The following is a 24,429-nucleotide window of genomic DNA, read 5'->3' on the forward strand; positions in this document are numbered from 1 at the left end:
AAACAGAACAAAACAAAACAACATTAATTCCACCTGCAAAGTCTCTTTTGCTAGGTCATTTAACATACACAGGCATAATACTAGGGATTAGGGCATGGAAATCTTTGGGGCCTATTTTTAGTCTACTATAATAAGTATTTTATCTAGGAACAGAAAAAGAATTTTGAAGTGCTTAAGGATAAAGGAACAATTCCAAATATTCCAGATGTAATTTTGCTCCTTTCCCACTTGAGAAAGATTATTGAAATTCAGCTGTATTAGTCATTTTATTATGGCAGTAAACTAAATCTGTGCTAGTTTATATTTTTTAAGTAAATTATTCACACCCTTTGATACTTTTTTACAGGTTGAGCTGTGTAAAATTGCCAATATTTGATTGTTTCCAACTACAAAAAACAGCAATTTCCTATAGTTTAACCTAGTACCAGTAAGTTAAAACATACCTCATGTTAATTACATCTCACAATTGATGGAGATAAAACTATTTTAACAGATTAGAGAGCTAATGTTCTAGGGCGAATAATTTTTTAAAAAATCAAGCTCTGGCTCTGTCGCCCAGGCTGTACTGCAGTGGTGCAGTCTGGGCTCACTGCAACCTCCGCCTCCTGGGCTTAAGCCATCCTCCCACCTCAGCCTCCCTAGTGGCTGGGACTACAGGCGTGTGCGACCATGCCCAGCTTATTTTTGTATTTTTTGTAGAGACGGGGTTTTGTCTTGTTGCCCAGGCTGGTGTCGGACTCGTGAGCTCAAGTGGTCCTCCTGCCTCAACAAGGTGCTGTAATTACAGGTGTGAGCCATCATGCCTGACCCAAATAATTTTTTTCTTCCAAAAATTTAATTGGAAAATGACTTACCTTGATAAAAAGCATTTTCAAATCATAAGCAGATGATTACAAGCAATAATCTACATCCCAATGTCTATATGACTTTTTACTTTTTTTATTTTTTGATAGTCTGTCACTCTTGGTGCCCAGGCTGGAGTGCGGTGACACGATCTTGGCTCACCACAGCCTCCGCCTCCCAGGTTCAAGCGATTATCATGCCTCAGCCTCCCAAGTAGCTGGGATTACAGGCACGTGCCACCATGCCCAGCTAATATATATGAGGTTTTTTAGTCTCAGCTTTTAATAAAAAGCTTATTGTTCCCCCCATATGTATGTATAGGAGAGAATGCTAATTGCCTGACCCAATTATCTGTTCTCCCTTTTTTGCTTTGTATCAGAATCCCAGAATTTATTCAGGTTAGCAATGTGCCTAGCTTTCCTTGCAGATACATGTGGTCATATGACAAAGTTCTGACATTGACATGGAATAAGAAGTGCTGAGTGATGGAAAAAAAAAAGAAAAAAGAAAAAAACAAGTGCTTAGTGGTGCTTCTGGGAAGTTTCCTTAAACTTAAAGGCTTAAGAGGAAGCAGGTGGGCTCATCTTCTGTTCCTGCTGGAACATGGATGTGGTAGCTAGAGCTCTAGCAGGATTCTTGGACTTCAAAGTAACCTTGGAAATAGAAGCCATGAATAGCAGAGCAGCAATACAGGAGACTGGGTCCTGATACTGTGAGATTACCCTGGACTGCTATGAGTAAAGGGTTAATAAAACCTTTTCTTTCTCCCTGGTGAAATGACCTCAAGTTTGGCTTTCAGCACTGTTTCTCTGGAAACCTACTAGGCAAGGTAATAATGGAATGTCAGTTGTAGTATTAGGCAATATTGTTTATGATTTAAAATGAGCCCTTAGCAGGGCACAGTGGCAAAAAATAAATAAATAAATAAGGAGAATGCAGTAGTCCTCCCTTAGGCATGGTTTCACTTTACGTGATTTCAGTTACCAGTGGTCAACTGTGGTCAGAAAATGTTAAATGAAAAATTCTAGAAATAAACTATGTATAAGTTTTAAGTTGTGCACCATTCTGAGTAGTCTGATGAAATCTTACACAGTTCAGCTCTGCTCCACCCGGGATGTGAATCATCCCTTTGTCTAACACACCCATGCTGTATATGCTACCCTCCAACCCATAAGTCACTTATTAAAAACCAAGGAGAGTTTGCAAATCAATAATCTAAGTTCTTACCTTAAGAAAATAGAAAAAGAGCAAAATTAACCCAAAGCAAGCAGAATGAAGAAAATAATAGAGTTGTTATCAATGAAATTGCAAACAGAAACATCACAGAAAAACATTGAGACAAAAAGCTGACTCTGAAAAAAAATCAATAAAATTAATAAACCTCTACAAGGCAGAAAAAAATAGAGAAAACACAAATCACCAAAACCAGGAAACAGGGTATATCACTACAGATCCTACTGCCATTAAAAGGGTAAAAAGGAAATCCTATCAACAGATTTATACTTGTAAAGTCAACCACTTAGCAGGAATGCACCAATTCCTAAAAAACTACAAACTATGAGAACTCAACCAAGATGAAACAGATAATCTGAATAGTCCTAGAAACATTAAAGAAATTCCATTTGTAATTCAAAAGCTCTCAAAAACAAAATATCCAGGCCCAGATAATTTTACTGGAAAATTCTACCAAGCACTTAAAGAAGAATTAATACCAATTCTTCACAAATCCTTCTAAAATATAAGGCCAGTATTATACTATTACCAAAACCTGGCAGAAACAGTAAAAGAAAACAAAACAAAAAATGCCCCAAACTACCAATCAATACATATCATGAACACTTGAAAATCTCTCATACATTTAAAAATCCTCAACAAAATACTAGCAAACCAAATCCTACAATGTGTAAAAGGAATTATAAACCCTGACCAAGTAGAGTTTATTCCACATATGTAAAGCTGACTCAAGATTGAAAATATATCAACGTAGGGTGGGCATGGTGGCTCACGCCTATAATCCCAGCACTTTGGGAGGCTGAAGCGGGTGGATCACCCGATGTCAGGAGTTCGAGACCAGCCTGACCAACATGGTGAAACTCTGTCTCTACTAAAAATACAAAATTAGCTGGGTGTGGTGGCACATGTCTGTAATCCTAGCTATTTGGGAGGCTGAGGCAGGAGAATCACTTGAACCTGGGAGGCGGAGGTTGCAGTGAGCCGAGATCGCGCCATTGCACTCCAGCCTGGGCAACAAGAGTGAAACTCTGTCTCAAAACAAAAAACTATATATATATATATATATCAACGTAATCCACTGTATCAAGAGTTAAAGAAGAAAAATCATGATTATGTCAGTTGCTGCAGAAAAGGAATTTGATGAAATCCAGTACTTGTTCATGGTAAAACAAACAAACAAACAAACAAAAACTCCCAGAGGGGAATTACAACTTGATAAAGGGCATCTACAAAAAAAATCTACAAATAACATCATACTTAAGGTGAAAGACTGAAGACTTTCCACAAAGATCAGGAACAAGACAAGGATGTCTGCTCTTATTACTGCTACTCAACATAGTATACTGGAAGTTCTAGCCAGTGCAAAAAGACAAGAAAAAGAAATAAATGACATACAGATTGGAAACGAAAAAATAATACTCTATTTGCAGATGACATACCTGCCTATAAGGAAAATTCCAAGGAATCCGCACAAAAAAAACCCTCCTAGAACTAACAAGTGAGTTCAGCAATGTCAAAAGATATAAAATCAACACACAAAAGTTGTGTGTTGGTTTTACACTAACAAAAACATGTGTAACATAATACCATTCATAATCAACTACAAAATAATAAAATACTAAGGTATAAATCTAACAAAACCAAAACATGTATGTGATGTGGGTGATGAAAATTACAAAATGCTCATGAAAGAAATCAAAGAACACCTAGATAAATTTTAGGACATATGTTCAACACAGTAAAGATGTTAATTCTCCCCAAATCGATCTATAGGTTAAATGCAATTCCTATCAAATCCTGGGAAATTTTTATGGAAACGAAAACAATCTTGACAGAGAAGAATAAAGTGGGAAGAATCATTCTACCAGATACCAAGGTTTCTTACTGTATTGGCTATAGTAATGAAAGCAGTGGGGGAAAGACACATAGACCCATGGTATAGAGACCTCAGAAAAAGACCCACACAAATATGTCAAACAGGTTTGTTTTTTTTTTAAGGCGCAAAAGCAATTCAATTGAGGAAGGACACTTTTTTCAAAAATGGTACTGGAACAAGTGGATATTTGTAGGAAAATGAAGAAGAAGAAGACAAATCTTAATCTAAACCTCCTATCTTATACAAAAATTAAATCAAAATGGATCACAGCTTTAAATGTAAAATGATAAAACTTGTAGAAAAAAGATACAGGAAAAAATCTTGGGGATATGGGGCTAGGCAAAAAGTTCTTAGACTGGACACCAGAAACATAATCCATAAAATAAAACTGATCAAATTAATTGCATCAAAATTTAAAAACTTTGTTCTGTGAACAACTCTCCTAAGAAAATGGATAGGCTACAGACTACGAGAAAATATTTGCAAACCACATATGTGACAAAAGACTTGCATCCAGAACACATGAAGAATTCTCAAAACGCAACAGTAAAAAACAAACAATTTGATTAGAAAATGGACAGAGGACACAAACAGGCATTTCATTGAAAAGTTTATACTGATGGGAAATAAGTACAGGAAAAGGTTCAACATCATCATTCATCAGGAAAATGCAACTTAAAACTGCCATGATATCACTACACCTCCATTAAAAGAGCTAAAATGAAAAATAGCGAAAATAATAAATTCTGATGAGGACACAGACAAACTGGATCACTCATACACTGCTGGGGGACATGTAAAATGGTATAGCCACTCTGGAAAAGAATGTGGCAGTTTCTAAATCCGCAACTACCATATGATCCAGCAATTGTATTCCTGGACATCTATCCCAGAGAAATGAAAACTCATGTTCACAAAAGAACCTGTACATAAACGTTCAACAGCAGTTTTATTCATAATGTCCTAAAACTGGAAACAGCCCAGATGTCCTGCAACAGGTGAATGGTTAAACCAACTGCAGTATACCCATACCATGGAATATTACTCAGCAATAGAAAGAAGCAAACTATTGATACACACAGAAATTCAGTGAATCTTTGGAGAATTATGGTGAGGGGAAAAAAGTCAATCCCAAAAGGTTACATACTGTATGACTCTATTTATATATTTTGAAATGATAAAATTTTAGAAATAGAAAATAGATTTGTGGTTGCCAAGGAGTTAATTAGGAAATGCGGGTAGAGGGGTGGGTAAGGGAATTTGGCAGAAGGGAGGGAAGGTGAATGTTGTGATAAAAGGGGGAACATGAAGAAATGTGGTATGAAATTGTTCTGTATCTTGACTATGGTCGTAGATATACAAATCTACATGTGATAAAACTGTACAGAACTAAATACACACATACACAAGTAAAACTGGGAAAATCTGAAGTAGATTAGATTTTATCAATGTGAATATCCTAGTTGTAATACTGTACTACAGTTTTGCAAGATGTTGCCTCTGAGGAAAACTAGGTAAGGAATTAACATGACTTCTATATTATTCTGCAACTACCTCAATAGAAATTTCAATTTAAAAAAAGACCAACACACATAAATAAGTTTTGATTCCCAGCCTCTTTTCCTACAACTGCCAGCTCAGTAGCCATATAATATGACCCCCAATTTATGTTAGGCAACAGTTTTACCAAATCTGTTCTAACTGCTTAATATGGCTGGCCGTCTTTTCAGCCTTCACCGTATGTTTCCTCATTGTTGCCTGCCTTCTAAGCCAGTGCCACATTCTAAGGTTTCAGTTATTGTCGAATCTACCTTCTATGTTAGTTAGGTTGTTAGTTAGGCTGTTTAAAAGCAACCTTGAAATCTTAGGGGCTTGCCATAATTAAGGTTTATTTCTCATTCAGAAACGGAGGAAGGGAAGGACACAGGGAGAGGGAAGAGAGAAGAGGATGAAAGAGAGAGAATACTGTCCTCTCACTATTCATAGCTACTTTTAAGATACCCAGTTTATTAAAATCAAAGTTACACTCAGAATAAATGTACCTGAATTCTTAGTGCTAAGTATATCTGATGGGAAAAAGAGTATTTACAGAGATGTACAAAGCTCCATTTCTGCCATGAGAATACACGTACTAGTCTTGCCACTGATTAAGGTGGTGACAAGACATTCTGCTTGTGTATAGCACTGCCCTTCACACAAAATTAATAAAGAAATAGATTTCAAGGAAGAGTGTAGAAAGAAAAGATAGTGAAAGCATCCCGAATTCATGGAGGCAGAGGAGAAAAAGGTAGTAGAATTATTATATCTTAAGTGATCTTTATTCAGTCATCCTGTTGAAATTATTACTTATTCAAGTCTCATTTCAAATTCTACCTTTTCTAGGAAATCAACTGAATATTATGTTCTTCTTCCTTTACCATACCCCTACCCCCTCACTTTGTATCTGTTCAAGGCAGAGGTGCCATTAATATTTATACCTCCTACACTGAGATACACAATGACTTGGCATATAGTAGATGCTTTGTATTTAGAGTCACAACTGCTATGTCATTTCAACTAGCATCTAAAAGAACATCTTCCAATTATATAGCCTTCAGTTTTCAAAATGTCAATATATATTACCCCATTTGATTCCCACAATACCCTGGGATGGAACAAAGAATTAAAAACTCAAGAAGGTTAAGTTACCTCTCAAAGGCCAAAGCTAATGAATTTCTACTATGACCTGTATCTTTAGATTCCCATATAATAGTGCTTTTTCTGTTACAGTGCACCTGTTTGCCAAATGCTGTGAAATTTTTTAATAAAAAGTATTATGCTGAGCTAATAACTGGCACCGCAGCAAATACTATTTGTTGTCCCTTCAAACACTGAAGTGCTCAGAACGCGGCTGGCCTATCTCAATCCCATCTGGCAAAGTTTAATTGGTGAAATAACATCAGTTTATCTTATCCATGAGGTGGCCATTGAGCATGGGCCCCAAAAAAGCATTAGAGTAAGACTCCAGTGTACTGTGTTTGTTTTTTGGCCAGTAACAGAAAGAAAATTGCTTTGGAGAAAAATCCGTCCTTCTCACAAACAATATAAATTCTGCTATTTGGAAGTGATTTAAATTATGTTACATATTTCATCTGGGGAGTCTCTCCAGCTTGAGGAAATTCACTTGGGCACAAAATGTACATAAGTAGATTAGTGAGAAATCTAATTTTGCAGATGTATTGAGTGTATTTCAAATCTGGATTTACATATAGAAAAGGAAGTTTGGGAAGTGGAGGTCTGAGAATGTTAACCATCACATACATGCGCTTTCCTAACAGGAGCTGAATACTTGCTCAATTCTCATTTTAGTACCTTAATCAAACCTACAAGAAGTTCTTTAGAATCAAGAGACAAAGGTGTGACAACAAATCTGTTTTGTCTGTAAAGGGGAACAAAGATGAGCAAGTGGCTAATAAACAGTGGAAAGACATAAAATACCTTTCAATTAACTCCGCTGGGAACAACCAGGTGTCTCTGTTGAGGTTAAGAGATGCTAAAAGTGAACCTCACAAACAGAGATGTCTTTGTGTTGCTACCACATCTCTGGCAGAACAAGGGCATTCGCTTTTCAAGTATGTGAAGTGGAACATTATACTCAAGAACGCAAGAGATGACCTCACCAATCAACCAATGCCACCAAGATTTCCCAAAGAATTAAAGAAAAAGACGAAGTAAATGAAACAACCTTGCTCAGTAAATCAGATTCTATTCTAGAAGACAAAACAGGAAGAAGGCACTTTAATTGGAAATCAGAGGCATCTTTTGGCATCTCAGCATCTGACACTCTTCAGATATGAGAGGGATGAAAGTAATTAATAAAAATATTTTTAGGCCGGGTGTGGAGGCTCATGCCTGTAATCCTCACTTTGGGAGGCTGAGGTGGTGAATCACTTGAAGCCAAGAGTTCGAGACCAGCCTGGCCAACACCATGAAACTCTGTCTCTACCAAAAAATACAAAAATTAGCTGGGCATGGTGGTGCATGCCTCTAGTCCCAGATACTTGGGAGGCTGTGAGGCAGGAGAATTACTTGAACCAGAAGGCAGAGGTTGCAGTGAGCCAAGATCATGCCACTGCACTCCAGCCTGGGTGACAGAGTGAGGCCCTGTCTCAAAAAATACATACATATGTATTTTTAAAAAATCTTCCTTGTCTGGACCAAAGCTTCTTAAAAAAATCCAACTCCAAAAAATCTAATTTAAAACAATACCCTCAGACAATAAATATTAACAGTGGATAAATATAAAGTATGATTATGATATACCACACAAAACTGCTTCTCTAAAATGATCCTATGACATTTTTTGCAAGAGTTAGTCAAATCATGAGAGACAACTAAGAATGTTTTACATTAAAAAAAATAAGGTGTTCATAGCCATTCGGCTTCATACTAATGGGACTGTATTTTGGAAATATTACAAAATCCCTTATGGTGCTTATAGTAAGGAGTAACTCTGTCCTGAACAGCAGCCTAAATGTTGTGAGCAGCTATTAAATAATTATGCAGTTCTATTCCTTAAGAGACTGCAATAATTATGGATGAAATATATTTTCATCTTGAAGCTTTGGGATACTTTATGAAAGAAGTAAAATGCCATGAAAATACTCAGTGAACTTTCAAATAATTACAAGTATAAGATTTTTCCATTGCCCACTCCTTTATTGGGGTGTTTGATAAATATTACCAGACATGATTATGGTTTAGTATATGAAGAAACAGAAAATGCCTATCCCTCACCCCATGTCGCCTCTCTAAGAGAAGTAGCACCATATACTTAAAACTAGTAACAAATTGGCTCAGATGGATTGCCAATTCTGTCATAAGTGGTCCCAGAAGAACTGGAGTTGCTGCAGTTTCAGTGACTACCAACTCAGAAGACAGATGTGTGACTGCAGCATTGCCATCAAGTCAACCTCAAAATAATGTTGAAAATTTTTACAAAGAGAATAACAAGAGGGGAAACTGGTATTCGACTATAGTACTACTAACTCCCAATTATCTAGACTGATCGGGAGAAAAAAAGGCATAGTTAATGTTAAACAAAGGAGGGAAATATCAAATGTAAAAATTGATCATTGCCTACACATGTTCAGACACTCCTTAATTCAATTATCTAGTACTTTGACACCTTTCTAGTTGAGTCCCATCACTTATCTAACCCATCATATAAGTTAGAGAAAGAAAGGGGCCTGGTTCTCTGTAACTTATTCATGGATATTGAAAAGTTGACTGGACTTTTATGTAATATTTTAACATATTTAAAGTGCAATGTTTCATTTCCAAACCACGTTTTCTTTTAAACACAGTCTCACTGTCACTGAGGCTGGGGTGTAGTGATGCAATCATGGCTCACTGAAGCATCAAACTCCCAAGCTCAAACCTCCTACCTCAGTCTCCCAAGTAGCTGGAACCGCAGGTGTGTGCTACCACACCCAGCTATTTTTTTCTTTTAAGAGATGAGGTCTCACTTTGTTGCCCAGGCTGGTTTCGAATCCCTGGGCTTAAGCGATCCATCCTGGGATCGCTGAAGTGCTGGGATTGCAGACATGAGAGACAGTGCCCAGCCTCCAAACCACTTTTAAAGAGCCAACTTTTTAGTTAAATATGTGATCCTCTTAGTGCAACAGTTGTCATGTTTTATGATGGAAAAAATGTGTATTAAAATTAAAGATATTAAATTATCAAAACATTTCCCAGAATTCTTTTAAAATAAAGATTTGACTATATACAAGTTGAAGATTTCTCTTTAGTAAAAAACTATAATATTTGTATTGTTAAAATAACACATCTATTATTTTTTCTATAACTATTATTTGAGTAGGAATAAATGGATTCATTGAGCTTACTCTTAAAACTTTTCAGTCCACAGATCATTTTAGCATAAATGATCCAATTAACTACTAAAAAACAAAATAAAATAACAAAAAACAACCTCTGTTAAGACAGCATAATTAAACCCTGCCACTCTCAATTTCTTCATCTTGTCATTTCCTGATATGAAAAAGAAAGGCTTCTTGGGTGAGAATGGCAAAAAGGAGCCCACAGAGTCAAGAAATACCAGGCTTCTTTTCTCATTCTTTATCATGGCCTCCTTTGTCTCAGTTGAGAACCAATATGAAATCTCATCGCCTCTCCAGCTCAAATGAATTTTTAGCAAAAAAGTAACTCCAAGTAATCATTACTCTTCATTGTTTTTCTCTTTTTATCCTGTGTTGACTTAGAACTTTCCCCAGATACCTAGAACTTATATCCTATCCAAAGTACTATCATACTTTGATAATCTTTGTCCTCTACTATTAGGTACATGACTAAGATTTGTTTTTATATTCAGTGGTCCTACCTTACAGTTGTTTTAAGAGCATACCAGAAGAAAGAACACCATTCTGATAATAAGGAAGTCTGGATCCTGGTCCTAGCTCTACCATTAATTAGCTGTGTGTTCTTAAAGAAGTCATTCAACCTCTCTGAGCCACAGTTTCTCCATTTAAGTAAAGTAAGTCCCTTTCAATGCTAACAATCTTAATTTTATTAAGGAAACACTGGCTGAAAGCCTTGAGATTTCATTTATGATAAAGAGAATCCCTGCCAAGAGAAAAAAATCACTATAATTTTTCTCTACAGCCCAAATTACTTTTGAACACCTTCCTCAACTCTACCCAAGAAGCACTGATCACTGTAGAAAAACATGCGACAGGAAGACAACTAAGCCAAGCATTGTTTAATCTCATTCCTCAGTGTTTTCTAGTTACTGACACTCTCACATCTCAGCAGTTCTTATAACTTGCCTAGGTAAGTCTAGGTAACTGGTTTTTGGTGATAATCTACCTGGAACTGCCTTCTCTAGATTCAATTTAATAGCTACCTTTTGAATCACATGACCCTTCTTTTCTCTTACCTGACCTCATAAACATAGTAAATTCTGAATCAGTAACCAGTTCTGCCACTACCATTTACTGACATTGCTTCTTTTAATCCTTACAGAACCCCTAACAGGTACATATTATCCCTCATTTTAAAAATGAAGATACAGACTCAGAGAGATTAAGTAACAATTAAGGTCACACAATAATTAAGTGGTAATGCCTTGACTTGAACCCATATCTATCTGACTTAGAAACCTCTCCCCATCAGGTAGTTTTTAAAAATATTAAAGTGATATAGAATTTGACCTCCCTCTGATAATTCAAAACAGTTTCAAAATGGATAGAATATTTTTTCCTTAACACAGGAGAGAAGGAAGTAAAGATGAATGATGATATAGGTATGTCTGAAAGGTAAAGAAGCTGAAGAAGTTCATGGTTGATGACCTCTATTAATGCAGAAAATGAAAAATCTAGAATGCCAAATAATAAAATTTGTATTATTTTAAGGCCACGTCTTTAAAAGTAGTAACTCTGGTTAATCAGCTCCTATTTGTCTTAATTCCTTAGGCTTCATTATATTCCATATTTAAGCAAAGTCTATAAAAATGATTTCTGCTCCCCAATTTTTAAGTCCATAGGGAAGTTGAGAGAATAGTAAAAAACACACACATGAATGCCTTTTACCTAGATTAACCCACTGTTAACATTTTGCCACAAATTGCTAAATCTTTCTCTTGGCAAATTTTTGCTGAAAGTAAACTACAGACATGAGAATTCTCTAAATAACATAGCCTGAATCTTCTAAGAATAAGGATATTTTCCTACATAATCATAATAACTATCACATCTAGTAAAATAAACAATTCCTTAATATCATTTAATATACAGTCCATATTCAATCCCCCAATATTCTAAACAATATCTTTTTAGTTTTGATCAGTACCTAATCAAGGTTAACAAGGCAGACTTGAATGTTATGCTTCTTTTAATCTAAGACTATCCACTTATTTTTGTTTGTTTCAAATTTTTTTTCTCATAACAAACTTTTTGAAGAATCTAAGCCAATTATCTTTCAGAATGTCTCACACATAGAATTTGTCTGATTATTTTCTAGAGATTAGATTCAAGTTAAACATTTTGGGTAAGAATATTACATCATCTTTCAGAATGTCTCACACGTGGAATATCTGATTATTTTCTTATGATTAGATTCAACTTAAACATTTTTGATAAGACTACTACATAAATGATATTGTATACTTCTTATCATGTCAGATCAAGGGGCACATAAAGTCAAGTTATCCTACTATTGGAGAGGCTAAGTTTGATCACTTCATTAAAGTGGTACATGTTAGGTAGCTGTTGTAAAGGCACATTTTATCCTTCGTAATTTTTCAGTAATCTACGGAGTGATATTTTTGAGACCACATAAATATCCTGTTCTCCAACAATCTTAAACTCAATGGTTTTAGCATTCATTGATGATCCTTGCCTGAATCAACTATCGTGCTGGGGTTGCAAAATGGCTCTTTTCCTCATTGAATTGTACAATTAAAATGGGTGAACTTTATGGTATGTAAATTATGCCTCAATAAAGCTGTTTTGAAAAAATTAACTCAGCAACTTACAGACTGTATTTGGTCCATTTTCTGCTATCATATTTTTCTGCCAAGAAATGACAGTTTGAACATTTTACGAATGAGGCTGGGTGTCAAGATGAGGGTGAGCTTAATGAAAGTGTTCTGTTTAAAGTTTTATTAATGGTAGTTTTCTAATTTTATCATTCCTTTTAATAATTTGCTGGCATGCTTCTGTAGACTTTCTCCTGTACTTCCTTTGTTTTTTTGGAGTATCATTATAGATTCATGAGATTTTATTTTCCCTCAATCTATTATAATCTGTTACTATTACTATTCTTTTTGATGTTCAAACCATCTTAATGTGGCCAGTGGGAGTCCCTTCAAGCACAATCTTGTGGCCTGATATAACCTTATTAGTCACTTAACAATGATTGCTTTCTTGCACAAGAAGTCCCAAGCTCACTCTGTACTTTCCCAGCCTGAGGCATGAGATTAGACAGTTCCCCAAGAAGACTTGGTTCCTTTCAGTGAGAATGGCATTTAGAAACCAAGATCTAGCTTCTAGGTGTGCTCATTGCCACTGGGGTATGTCTGTCATTGCTTCTAGGCCATTTCTGTGTATAGAACAAAGGAACAGGAATTAATTACTGATATCTTACATTCAAATTTATAATGCAAATACAAAAGAAGAGGAAAAATAACTTTTATCTCTGTGACTTTCAATGAAAATCTTGACTTCTATTATCACTAATATGCTTTGCTTGATTTCTCAATATATGTGAAATGGTAGTAATACTGGTATTATCATTCTGAAACTAATAATAAACCTATTAAGAGAAAGTTTAAAATTTCCTTGAGGTTCCTTATATCCTTAAGATGACATCCTAGAAGGATGCATCATCAAGAACACTATGTTCAAAAGTTATCTGAACTGGGTGATCGTTATAAATTAGTTATGTAGGTTTGTTTAGTTTCAGTATGTATTCAATTTTAGTATTTGTCTTCCTTCCCATTATTTTTTACTTAATTCTAATTTTTTGGTATGTAAAACATTTATATGGTCCCCAAGTCAAAACTGTATAAAAAGGCATATTCATAGAAGTCTTGCTTCTATCCCAACTCTATGTGCCCCATTGCTATCCATCCTCTATTTTCATTAATTTCTAGTTTATCCTATGTGTATTTCATTTAAAAAAATAAGGAATTACAGTTTTTCAGAACTAAAATACACATACTGTGAGTTAAGCAACACCCATACAACAGCTTTTATATGAGTTTGATCATGGAGCATACAACTGACATGTATCACATTTTCTACTTGCAATAAATACACAGAGTGGCATACAAGCAAACTCCCACCTGAATTCCGATCAATCCACTGCAGAGACTCCATATGGGCATTCAGAATTCTGCAGATCTGGTGGAGCTGAAAACACATATAAGACTTTTAGATTATGATTATTCTGAGGTGGTAAATAAAAAATAAACATAAGAAATTGACATTAGGAAGTGACTTTTAATTTCTTCTGGTAAGAAATGGACTGAGAATTACTAATTCAGTGTTTTTTTTGCTAATTCATATTTGCAATGTTCATTATCTTTATATATTGGTTCAAATTAATTATTTGTAAATATCAGGAATTGGATACCTATAATTTAATAAGAAACTGACTACCACAGTATAATGAACATTAAGACACATTTCACAAGACAATGAATTCACATAAAAAATTAAAAATAGCACCAGCTGTCAACCAAATCAGCAATTTTTAAAAAATGGTCATACTCAGTTATTGAGTGCGTGGGAAAAATAGGTACATTCATATATAGCCAATAGTAATATAAATTGACCCAACCTTTCAAAATGTAAATTTTTATGATACATATCAAAAGCTTTAAAATATTCATACCTTTTGACTCAGTCAGTATATTCTATTTCCAGGAGCCTATCCAGAGTAGATAATCAAATCTAAATGTAAGTGGTGATTACTGGACTATTTTATATTGGCTAAAGATTGGAAATAATATCTCTACCAAGCAAAAAATGATTAAGTATATTATGGCAAAGTCAACCCTGATGAAACACTGTAGTACCATTAAAACTTATGTTTTCAAAGAATGGTTAAAATCTTGGGCAAAGACCATGAAAGAATGTTAAGTGAAGACAATACAAAAAGTTATTTAGTTTTCAGTACTCTTTAAAACAAAAGAAGTATTTTTAGCAGCACAGCAAAAAAGACTAGAAAGAAATACACCAGTATATTATCAGGGTACTGGTAATATAGATGACTTAATTTTCCTTATGGATTTTGTAAGAAAATGTGACTGAATAACACAGTGCATAATATGAACTTACTTAATAAAACTTTTAGACATTAGGTGGTCTTTCCCATTGCCGCTCACAAAAAAGGGGGGAATAAAAAAGATAAATCTCATCACCGTGAATACTGGAACACATAGCTCCTATTTTTCTTCCCTAGTATGTGACCCAGAGTAATAAAGCTTTGTTAATCTGGTTACAATAAATTATCTACAGGAATATTATTGTTCAGAAAATGTTTTTCCCGTTTCTTGTCCAAGGATTTATGCTATCTGCAAAAAGGGCTGTCAGTGATCTCTTTCTTCTTTTATTCTGCAATCAAACAGCAATTACCCTTTAATTGACTCATCTTAAACATCCCAATCACCCCTGCCAGGAAAACAAAAAGACTCAAACCATTCACTACCCACTACTAAACTAAAACAAAACAATCCAGGGCGAAGTAGAGAAAATGGACAAAGACAGAATTATAATCTCCTTTTACTTACTTGTTTGAGAACACTCCACTTATATTAATTCAACATGGAGAAACTAGAAATCAGCTCTGCTGAGTGTCTAAATCTGCATATATTTACCTATGCATCAAAATTCTATTACAACAAAACAATTTTCAATTTTGGAATTACAATGGTAATCTAATATTTCATTAAGAGAAAATCTGTATTTTGTAAACTCTTGATCATCTGTGTGAACACAGGGACATGGTGTCATGAATAATTTCAGCCTAATTTATATTTGTCTTTGTTCAACTTTAGATTCACCCAAAGTAGAGAATGGCATAATTTTTATAGCCGGAAGGGACTTAGGATCATTTAGTCTATCCTTGACATTTTGCAAAAGAAGGAGCCAAGACCCAGAGAGATTAAACGACTTAAAATTCTAATACTTTCTCAGCTATAACACACTGTATCTTTATAATTAAAAAATGGTAATGTGTATGTAGATAAAGAACTGTCTGTATATAATTGAACAAAGAGCTTACTAAAGAATAATCACCACTTATATATATGTCATTCATCTTCACCTACCCGATCCTGGCCTCACTCCTAATTATATTTAACTGATAGAAAGCACAATGGGAGATCCCTCTTACTATTACTGCCACAGAGTGGGAATGGGAAAACGAGGACTCCATTTAGCTGCTGAGACAACAGGGAAAGGTACAGGAAATAAACTCTGATCAGAGTATAGAGAAAGAAAAAAAAAAAAACCAATTCTTTCTTACTGCCAAATTAATTCACAGCACCTTAACTCTAACTGGAGCCTCAGCTGTAATTCCACTGATACAATACATTTATTATGAGCTAAGTAGTATTCTATGGGGACAGGTATAAACCTAATAACCATATTTCACCAAGTTTCTATAGAAAAATGTAAAGTCTCAAACAGTCAGCCTAACAAATGTTAAAATACAATCTAATCATAAATTAAGGATTGCCTGGTTGTGTTTAACAGACACAAGCATACCTACTAACACTTACATGAGTATGTAAACAAATATGTAAAAAGAAGAATGAACTGGCTAATAAGTGAACAGAAAAATAGATACAGGTACATACTTAGTTATGTGAAGAATAAGGGAGAAAACCATGACAGCTTAGGGAAGAGTAATATTTTCACCTTCCTGGGAATAACCACAAAAAGCTCACAACCTTTTCTGCCTCTAAATGTTTCCTGCTCCACTAACCACACCCAAGGGGCTTCATATCTCTAGAGGCAAGAAGAAACACTATAGAAGATGGATGAAAGGGACTAGCTTAAAGGAACCACAGAATGCTAATTTCTTTTTAGAGACAGGATCTCACTCTGTCACCCAGGCTAGAGCACAGTGGTGCAAGCATAGCACCTCAGCCTCCAGAGTAAGTAGGACTGTAGGTGTGTACCACCATGCCCAGATAGATTTTTTCATTTTTTATAGAGGCAGAGTCTCACTATGTTGCCCAGGCTGGTCTCAAACTCTTGGCCTAAAGCAATTCTCTTGCCTCGGCCTCCCAAAGTGCTCAGGTTTTAGGCATGAGCCACCATACCTGGCTGAATGCTAATTTCATACTAAATCTTGGTTGTCTAAGTACACAAAGCAGTAAACACACCGGATCAGTAGTGTCAGCAGAACTTTCAAATGTATTCAGGTGATTAACACCATCCTTGAGATCTTGGGCCATTTGTTTCAGCTGAGCATCTATACGCTCTGCTAATCTGTAACTGAAAAGGCAAGTAAAATAAAGGGATTAACAAAAAGTGTTTTCTCCACTACCTATTCTTGTTGACATATAAACATGACACTGCTAATTGGATTTGCCCTAATTCCCCTATCTTTTCAGCGGAGTTCAATTATGACCACTGATATATTTTCATGGATGCAGCATTTGTGAACTTATTATTACCATATTCTAAAAAGACTCCAAATGAGAAGGCTTTTATCTACTTTGCCATTTTTATCATCACCTATTTATCCTCCAGGTGAATACCCTGGGGATCTGTAGAGCAAATGAATCCTTTAAGGTGTCAAAATACACCTACAGGACATTTACATACAAAAGAGAAGTTATTTAGGGTTTGGCAATATTCAATAAATGCTGAGATGTCTTCAATGATCTTGAATACACAAATTTGCAAAATAAAACCTCATATAAATATACTCCATCAGGCAAAAAAGATGTTTTGAGAAATGAGCTTCATGATAATCAAAGATAGACAAATCTGCTAAGTTCACTAGTTGCCTAAATTCTCAAGATTTCCACACAAACTACACACAGGCGCGCGCGCGCGCGCACACATGACCCAGTCAATAAATATGTTTATAAGAATTAAAGTGGCCAGAGGATTTTTCAACCTTAATGTGTATAAAGATTTAAAGAGTCAATTAGATTTGTAGGTAACAACTATCTACTGCCTTTCTATGGCATAGTACTTATGCCATAGAATTGGTTGCCTAGATTGTTGAAGATTCTGGTAAATATTTCATCACAATATAAATCTGGGCCGGGTGTGGTGGCTCATGACTGTAATCCCAGCACTTTGGGAGGCCGAGGAGAGTGGATTATGAAGTCAGGAGTTCGAGACCAGCCTGGCCAACATGGTGAAACCCCGTCTCTACTAAAAATACCAAAAATTAGCTGGGTGTGGTGGCACGTGCCTGTAATCCCAGCTACTCAGGAGGCTGAGGCAGAAGAATCGCTTGAACCCAGGAGGCAGAGGTTGCAGTGAGCCGAGATCGTGCCACTGCACTCCAGCCTGGGCGACAGAGCAAGACTTCATCTTGAATATATATCTGACTACAAAAGAGCAACTGGAAAGGAACTAATGTCATGAAGATTTCTTCAAACTATAGTTAGGATCTTATGGCCAAAAATGTAACTCTATATGTTTCAAAAAAATGATAGAATGCATAGAAAGCAATACAAAGAAAAGAAAAATTCACAAAGGTTGAAATACAAAAGCAGAAACTGGTTTAGGTTAATACAGATTAGTTGTACTTACCACATTTAATGCTCCTACAAAAAAGTTAACTTGCAAGCATGTTAAAAATAGGCCCAGTCTTAACTCATAATAAGTTATTGATAAAATGTGTCCAATTTAGTCTCAGTCTAGATTATGTTGTTCATTCATACAAATTCTAATACTTAATAAATTGACAGACTACCAAACCTCAGTTCCAGAGAAATAAAGTTACTTCGGAAACATTGGCACTGTACTGACAGAAGGTAAAGACTGAAGAGTTCACAAATAAAATATAGCCCTCCTAATACACTGACAAAATCACTCCATTTTTGAAAGCTATACAGTTTGCCTCCAGATTAACAAATTGCCTTTAAAATAGCAAATGATTTATCACTAAAGCAATTGCATGAACATTAGTTTTAGCAGAATCAACATAAAGAGGATACCACAAATATCCCACAATACCATGACACCACACACATAAAATTTGTACTTCTAATTTAAGAACAAATTTGACAAATACAAAACCTTTACAGTGAACATGCATAAGGTTGACAGTAATAACAATAAACAAAATGCTATAAAACAAAATTGCCAGAATGATTTCCTCATTTACAAGCATCCAGAAAAGATAAGCAGAAAACAGTCAAACAAATTGATAAATGTCAACTACAAAAGCTTGTCCCTTTCTACCGATTTGTATTCTTTGCCTTCCAATTCAACTTTTCCCCTCTGTTCCTGGAATGCTCTCATAATATGTAAGTCCTGCCCCATTCTTCAATCTTTATCCAGTTACTTACGTCTTCACACGCTCCTCATCTGCATCCTGCAGATAATGAAGTCCACTCTGGTTGCTCGTAGCCTCCTCTAAATAAGTCAACAGAAATTCTAGTTCCTGCTGCTCTGACAGGATAAAATCCAATTCTTGTTCCAACCTGAATAAAGTAAGTTAATAAAAGGGCTGATGAAAGGAATTTGGAGTGACAAAAAGAAAAGAGTTAACAAACTACAGAGGGAAAAAAAACACTGAATAAAAAGATAGGTCTTTAATCTTTCAACCAAGGAAATCTAAGGTTCTACCTTTTCTGATCCAGTTTCACTTTGTTCACTTCTCCATGTAAAATACTAATCTATAAAGAGAAATATGAATACAACAATATAAGTATTTGAATTTATATAACAATTTTAGAGCAATATTAATTTTCTCAAATACACTTCAAATATGAAAGATTTCCTTTTATTCAGGGTACTTATTACCTAAGGAATATATTTTGAACTGCTCACCAATATTGGAATAGAGAATTAACCACAGGGCTGGGTATGGTGGCTCATGCCTATAATCCCAGCACTTTGCGAGGCTAAGGCAAGAAGATCACTTGAGCCTAGGAGTTTGAGATCAGACTGGGCAATGCAGTGAGACCCTATCTCTACTGAAAAAACACACACATCATTAGCTGGGGGTGCTGGTGTGCCCCTGTGGTCCCAGCTACTTAGGAGGCTGAGGTAGGAGGATTGCTTGAGCCAGGGAGATTGAGGCTGCAGTGAGCTGTGATTGCACCACTGTGTTCCAGCCTAGGTGATACAGCAAGACCCTGTCTCAAAAAACAAAAACATAAACAAAACAACAACAACAAAGAAAACCACAAAACACAGGTCTATGTTCTTATGTTCATCTGTAAATACTTGCACAATATAGGTAGATTAATGAAAACATCTTCTTACCATCTCACCATTCTCAATCAATGTACGGTCCCAAGCATTGACCTGAGTGGCCTGGAGAAGAAAGTACTTCTCTTGATCTTCCAGCTCAAGGTTCCACTCATTTATAAGACCCTCCAGGTGACCATATGTCATCACAGGAGTTGCTACTACACTAAAACATAAAAGGATGCAGGATGATCCAATAATCATACTTTAAAAAGTGTGATCAGATTTTAAAAATGAACTCAGGAGGACTCTGAGAAGAAAACAGCATGTAAGGAGTTTCCCGTACCTGCACCCCAAGAAAACAAACATAACTGGTAAAGATGATTTAAAAAAACAACCCCTCAAAGTCACTTGAAATTATCCTAGAGGAATATAGTAAATAAAGATTTATTAAGAAACCTACTAAATCACAGCAAGAATAGCTAAAGTCTGTGCCATAATCTGCTCTTTCTCTTCCCCTCATCCCAGCTCAGCATGACAGAAGCTCCTTTCTGGGTAGGCATAGCTAAGGAGATAGGATTCTCTCTCCCCCAGCTCTTAGTCAAAGTGACCCATTCCCTGTCTGAGAAGTATCCACAAGAGAGTGGGCATTCCCCACTGGGCAGAACCATGTAGAACTCTGATTCCCCTGCCAAGTGGTATCAAAAAAGGCTCAGTAACTAGCTAATCTTTGATCCCTTGGCCAGCAGAGCCAGTCAATGCTGATTCCTCTGCTGTGGCAGTGTCAGCAGGGCTCAGTGGGAAGGTAATCATCAATTCCCTAAGTGGAAGACACAGGCACAATTCCAGTTCCTCCACCAGGGTTCTTTCTGTGGGATCCAATGACAAGTTGAACCTAAATTCCTACCCAGTAGCAACAAGGCTCAATGAGGCAGAAGAGGCAGGGTTTAGTCACCATTAGGCTTCACCTCTTGCCTCTGGTGTCAGAGAGACCCAGTGGGGAGCTGAATCTCTATACTCACCCAGCATCATTACAACTGAACAAGGTAATTCAAGTTAGGACCTGTAGGGATCCCACTTCCTACCATCCATGGGGTCAGCAATGCCCAATGAGAAGCTTGACCTCCACATCCACTGGCAAAGCCAGACTAAATGAGGTAGGGCAAAGAATGCCTAGTCAGTACTTTGTCCCCCTTCTCCCATGAGCCTGTGTCAGCTGGGCCCAGTAGAGAGCTAAGCCTTCATACGAACCAAGGAGGCTGAATGAAGTGATATGAAACAGAGTAGTTGACATCATGCTTCTTCCCTCCCCTTGTGTCAGTGGGGCCAACAGGAAGCTTAAATTCTGCCTCCACCTGCAGCAACTAAGCAGTGTGAGTCAGTCCTCCACTTCCCCTTGATCTGGGGGCTCCAGGGCCCAGCTGGGAACTGAGCTTACATCTCCACTTACTGGCAATAAAGTGGTAGCATGCAATGTTCGCCTTTCATGAGCAATGAGTCAATGAGGCTAAGCGGGAAGCAGAGTTTCCAAACCACCCATCTGCCTTGAGACAGCGTGTGAATAAGTGCTCCACTTTTGCTGGAGTGGTGTAGGTAAGGTCCAGTGGGAAGTTGAACATACAAACACACCCATCCCTTGTACTACATGTCAATAAAGAGATGCTTGATGAAAAAAAAAAAAGATGAAAATAGGACCTAGACTTTCCTAACATAATAGACAGAATGTCCAAGATAAAATTTTAAAAATTACCCATCATATCAAAACCCAGAAAACCCACTACTTGAAAGAGAAAAGACAACAGATGCCAACACTGAGAGGTATCAGATATTGGAATTATCTGAAAAGAATTTTAAAGTAACCATCAAAAAAAGGCTCAAACAAGCCATTTCAAATTTTCTTAAAACAAATGAAACAATAGAAAATCTCAGCAAATAAATAGAAATTATGAAAAACAACCAAATGAAAGATATAGAACTGAAATGTAAAATAACTGAAATAACAAGCTCACCTAAGGAGTTTGATAAGAGAATGCAGTCAACAGAGGATAGAAGAAGAAAACTTGATGACAGACAAATAGAATTTACAGAAAAACAAAGAAAAACTTTGCAGAAACAAATGAAAAAAGTCTCAAGGACTTGGAGGACAATAATAAAAGAAGTAACATTTGTATGATAAGAGTTCCAGAAAGAGAGGAAAGAGAGAATGGGACTGAAAAACATATTAAAAAAAAAAAAAAAAAGATTGAAAACTCTCAAAGTTTGTCAAAAGATATAAACCCACAGATTCAAGAAGCTGGACAAACTCCAAACAGAATAACTCAAATCCACACTAAGACACAAAATAATTAAACTTCTGAAAACTAAAGACAAAGAAAAAAAATCTTGAAAGCAACCAGAAAGAAAAAAATGCATTACTTAAAAAGGAATATCAGTTTAGATGACAGTAGATTTCTCATCTAAAACCAAGCACTGAATGAAAAAAAAGTGTCAACAATGACTTCTGTATCTGGTGAAAATGTCCTTCAGAAATGAAGGGGGAGATAAAGATATTCTCACACAAAGTCAAATCAAGATAATTTGTTGCTAGCAAACCTACCCTTGAAGATTAAACAGAAAGGAAATGAAAACAGAAGACTTGGAACATCATATAAAGCAGCGATCCCCAACCTTTTAGGCACCAGGAACTGGTTTTGTGGGAGACACTTTTTCCACAGACGGTGGGAGGGGCCTGCAGGAGGATCATCAGGCGTTAGATTCTCATCAGGAGTGTACAACCTAGATCCCTTGCATGTGCAGTTTACTATAGGGTTCACGCTCCTATGAGAATCTAATGTCTGATCTGACAGGTGGTGGAGCTCAGGCAGTAATTAATGCATGCTCACCTGCTGCTCGCCTCTTGTTGTGTGGTCCGGTTCCTAACATGCTACAGATCAGTACTGGTCTTTGACCCAGGGGTTGAGGACCCCTGATATAAAGGAAGGAATATCAAAATTGGTATAGACAAGGGTAAATATACTATTCTACTTCTCGTTTCTTAAATCATTTGATGGCTGAACTAAAAATTATAACCCCATGTGATGTGATATTCAATGTACACAGAAGAAATGGCTGAGACAACCATACTTAAAAGCTAAGAAGGGTAAAAGGAATTAAATGAAATTAAGGTTTCTGTATTTCACCCACACAGTGTAGTGGTATGACTACACTGTTGTAAGTAATGCATGTATCTGGAATACCTAGAGCAACCAGTAATAAAACTATACAAAATAATGTACTTAAAAACACTATTAACAGAACAAGATGAAACCCCCCAAAAATATTCAAACAACCGACGGCAGAGTAAAAAAAGGAAAGAGAAGAACAAAAATCAGAAGCAACAAATAAAATGGCAGATTTAAGCTCTAACATATGAATAGTTACCTTAAGTATAAATGTGCTAAGCATACCAATAAAATACAGAGACTGGAAGAGTGAATAAAAAATGATCCAACAATATACTGTTTATAAGAAATTCACTTCAAATACAAGGATATATTAATACACAGTTTGAAAGTAAAAGAATGGAAAGAATGCAAGCTTCATTTTTTAAAAAGAAATGGCTATATTAATATCAAATAAAGTGGACTACAGAGCAAAGAAAATTACTAGAACCAAAGAGAGACATTACATAGTGATAAAGGAATCAAGGCATCAGGAAGGCTAACAATCCTACATGTGTAGGCGACCAAACAAGAAAGCCTCAAAATACATGAAATAAAAACTGATAGAGCTAAATGGAGAAATAGAGAAGTCCACAATTAAAGGCGGAGATTTCAAAAAGCCACTCTCCACAACTGAAAGAACTACTAGACAGAAAGACTCCAATAATACAGAATCTGAAATTACAGTGAAGCAACAGAATCTAATTTACATATATAGAACATTCCACCCTACAGCAGAAAACACAATTTTCAAATGTCCATGGAACATTCATCAAGACAGACTGTATACTCACCCACAAAACAAACCTAAATAAATATAAAAGAACTAAAATCATACAAAGCATATTCTAATACCACAATGGGATCAAAGTAGCGATAAATACAGAAAAAACAACAAGAAAATCTCCAAACACTTGGAAATTAAACAACACACTTCTAAATGATAAATTAGTAAAAGAGGGATTCACAAAGGAAATTTAATAAGTATACAGAGCTGAATGAAATCACAATATAACATAATATGTAGGTCACAGTTAAGGAAGTGTTGAGTGGGGTATTTATAGCACTAAATGTGTATGTTAAAAAATAGGAAAAGTCTCAAATCAATAGTCTGAGTTCACACCTCAACAAACTAGAAAAAGAGCAAAATGAACGCAGTACAATCAGAAGGAAGGAAATAATAGAGTAGATATCAGTGAAATTGAAAACATGAAAAGAATAGAGAATAATTAATTAAACAAAAGCTGGCTCTTTGGGAAGAGATCGATAAAATTGATAAAAGAAAGAGACAAACCACTAATATCAGAAATGAAACAGGAATATCCCTACAACCATTAAAAGGACAATAATGAAATACTATGAACAACTTTATACTCACAAATTTAAC

At 35.9% G+C, this 24,429-nt stretch overlaps 1 protein-coding gene across 7 annotated transcripts in view; it reads right to left on the minus strand.

The window, feature by feature from the left end:
• The window catches only part of NUP62CL (nucleoporin 62 C-terminal like), a 107,077-nt gene that overhangs the window by 12,524 nt on the left and 70,124 nt on the right, over window positions 1-24,429 (minus strand). For 4 of the 7 annotated variants that reach the window (XM_077989568.1, XM_077989571.1, XM_077989569.1 and 1 more), the window contains 5 exons: window positions 19,918-20,068; window positions 19,276-19,325; window positions 18,996-19,130; window positions 16,845-16,956; window positions 13,794-13,860 (listed from right to left, as the gene is read on the minus strand). In XM_077989568.1, coding sequence (XP_077845694.1) covers window positions 13,794-13,860; window positions 16,845-16,956; window positions 18,996-19,130; window positions 19,276-19,325; window positions 19,918-20,068 — 515 coding nt within the window. The remainder of the gene's footprint in view (window positions 1-13,793; window positions 13,861-16,844; window positions 16,957-18,995; window positions 19,131-19,275; window positions 19,326-19,917; window positions 20,069-24,429) is intronic. The other 3 variants (XM_015127963.3, XM_028842182.2, XM_077989572.1) reach the window with 1 other exon arrangement.

The sequence above is a fragment of the Macaca mulatta genome, chromosome X (genome assembly GCF_049350105.2).
Source record: "Macaca mulatta isolate MMU2019108-1 chromosome X, T2T-MMU8v2.0, whole genome shotgun sequence".
NCBI lineage: Eukaryota > Metazoa > Chordata > Mammalia > Primates > Cercopithecidae > Macaca > Macaca mulatta.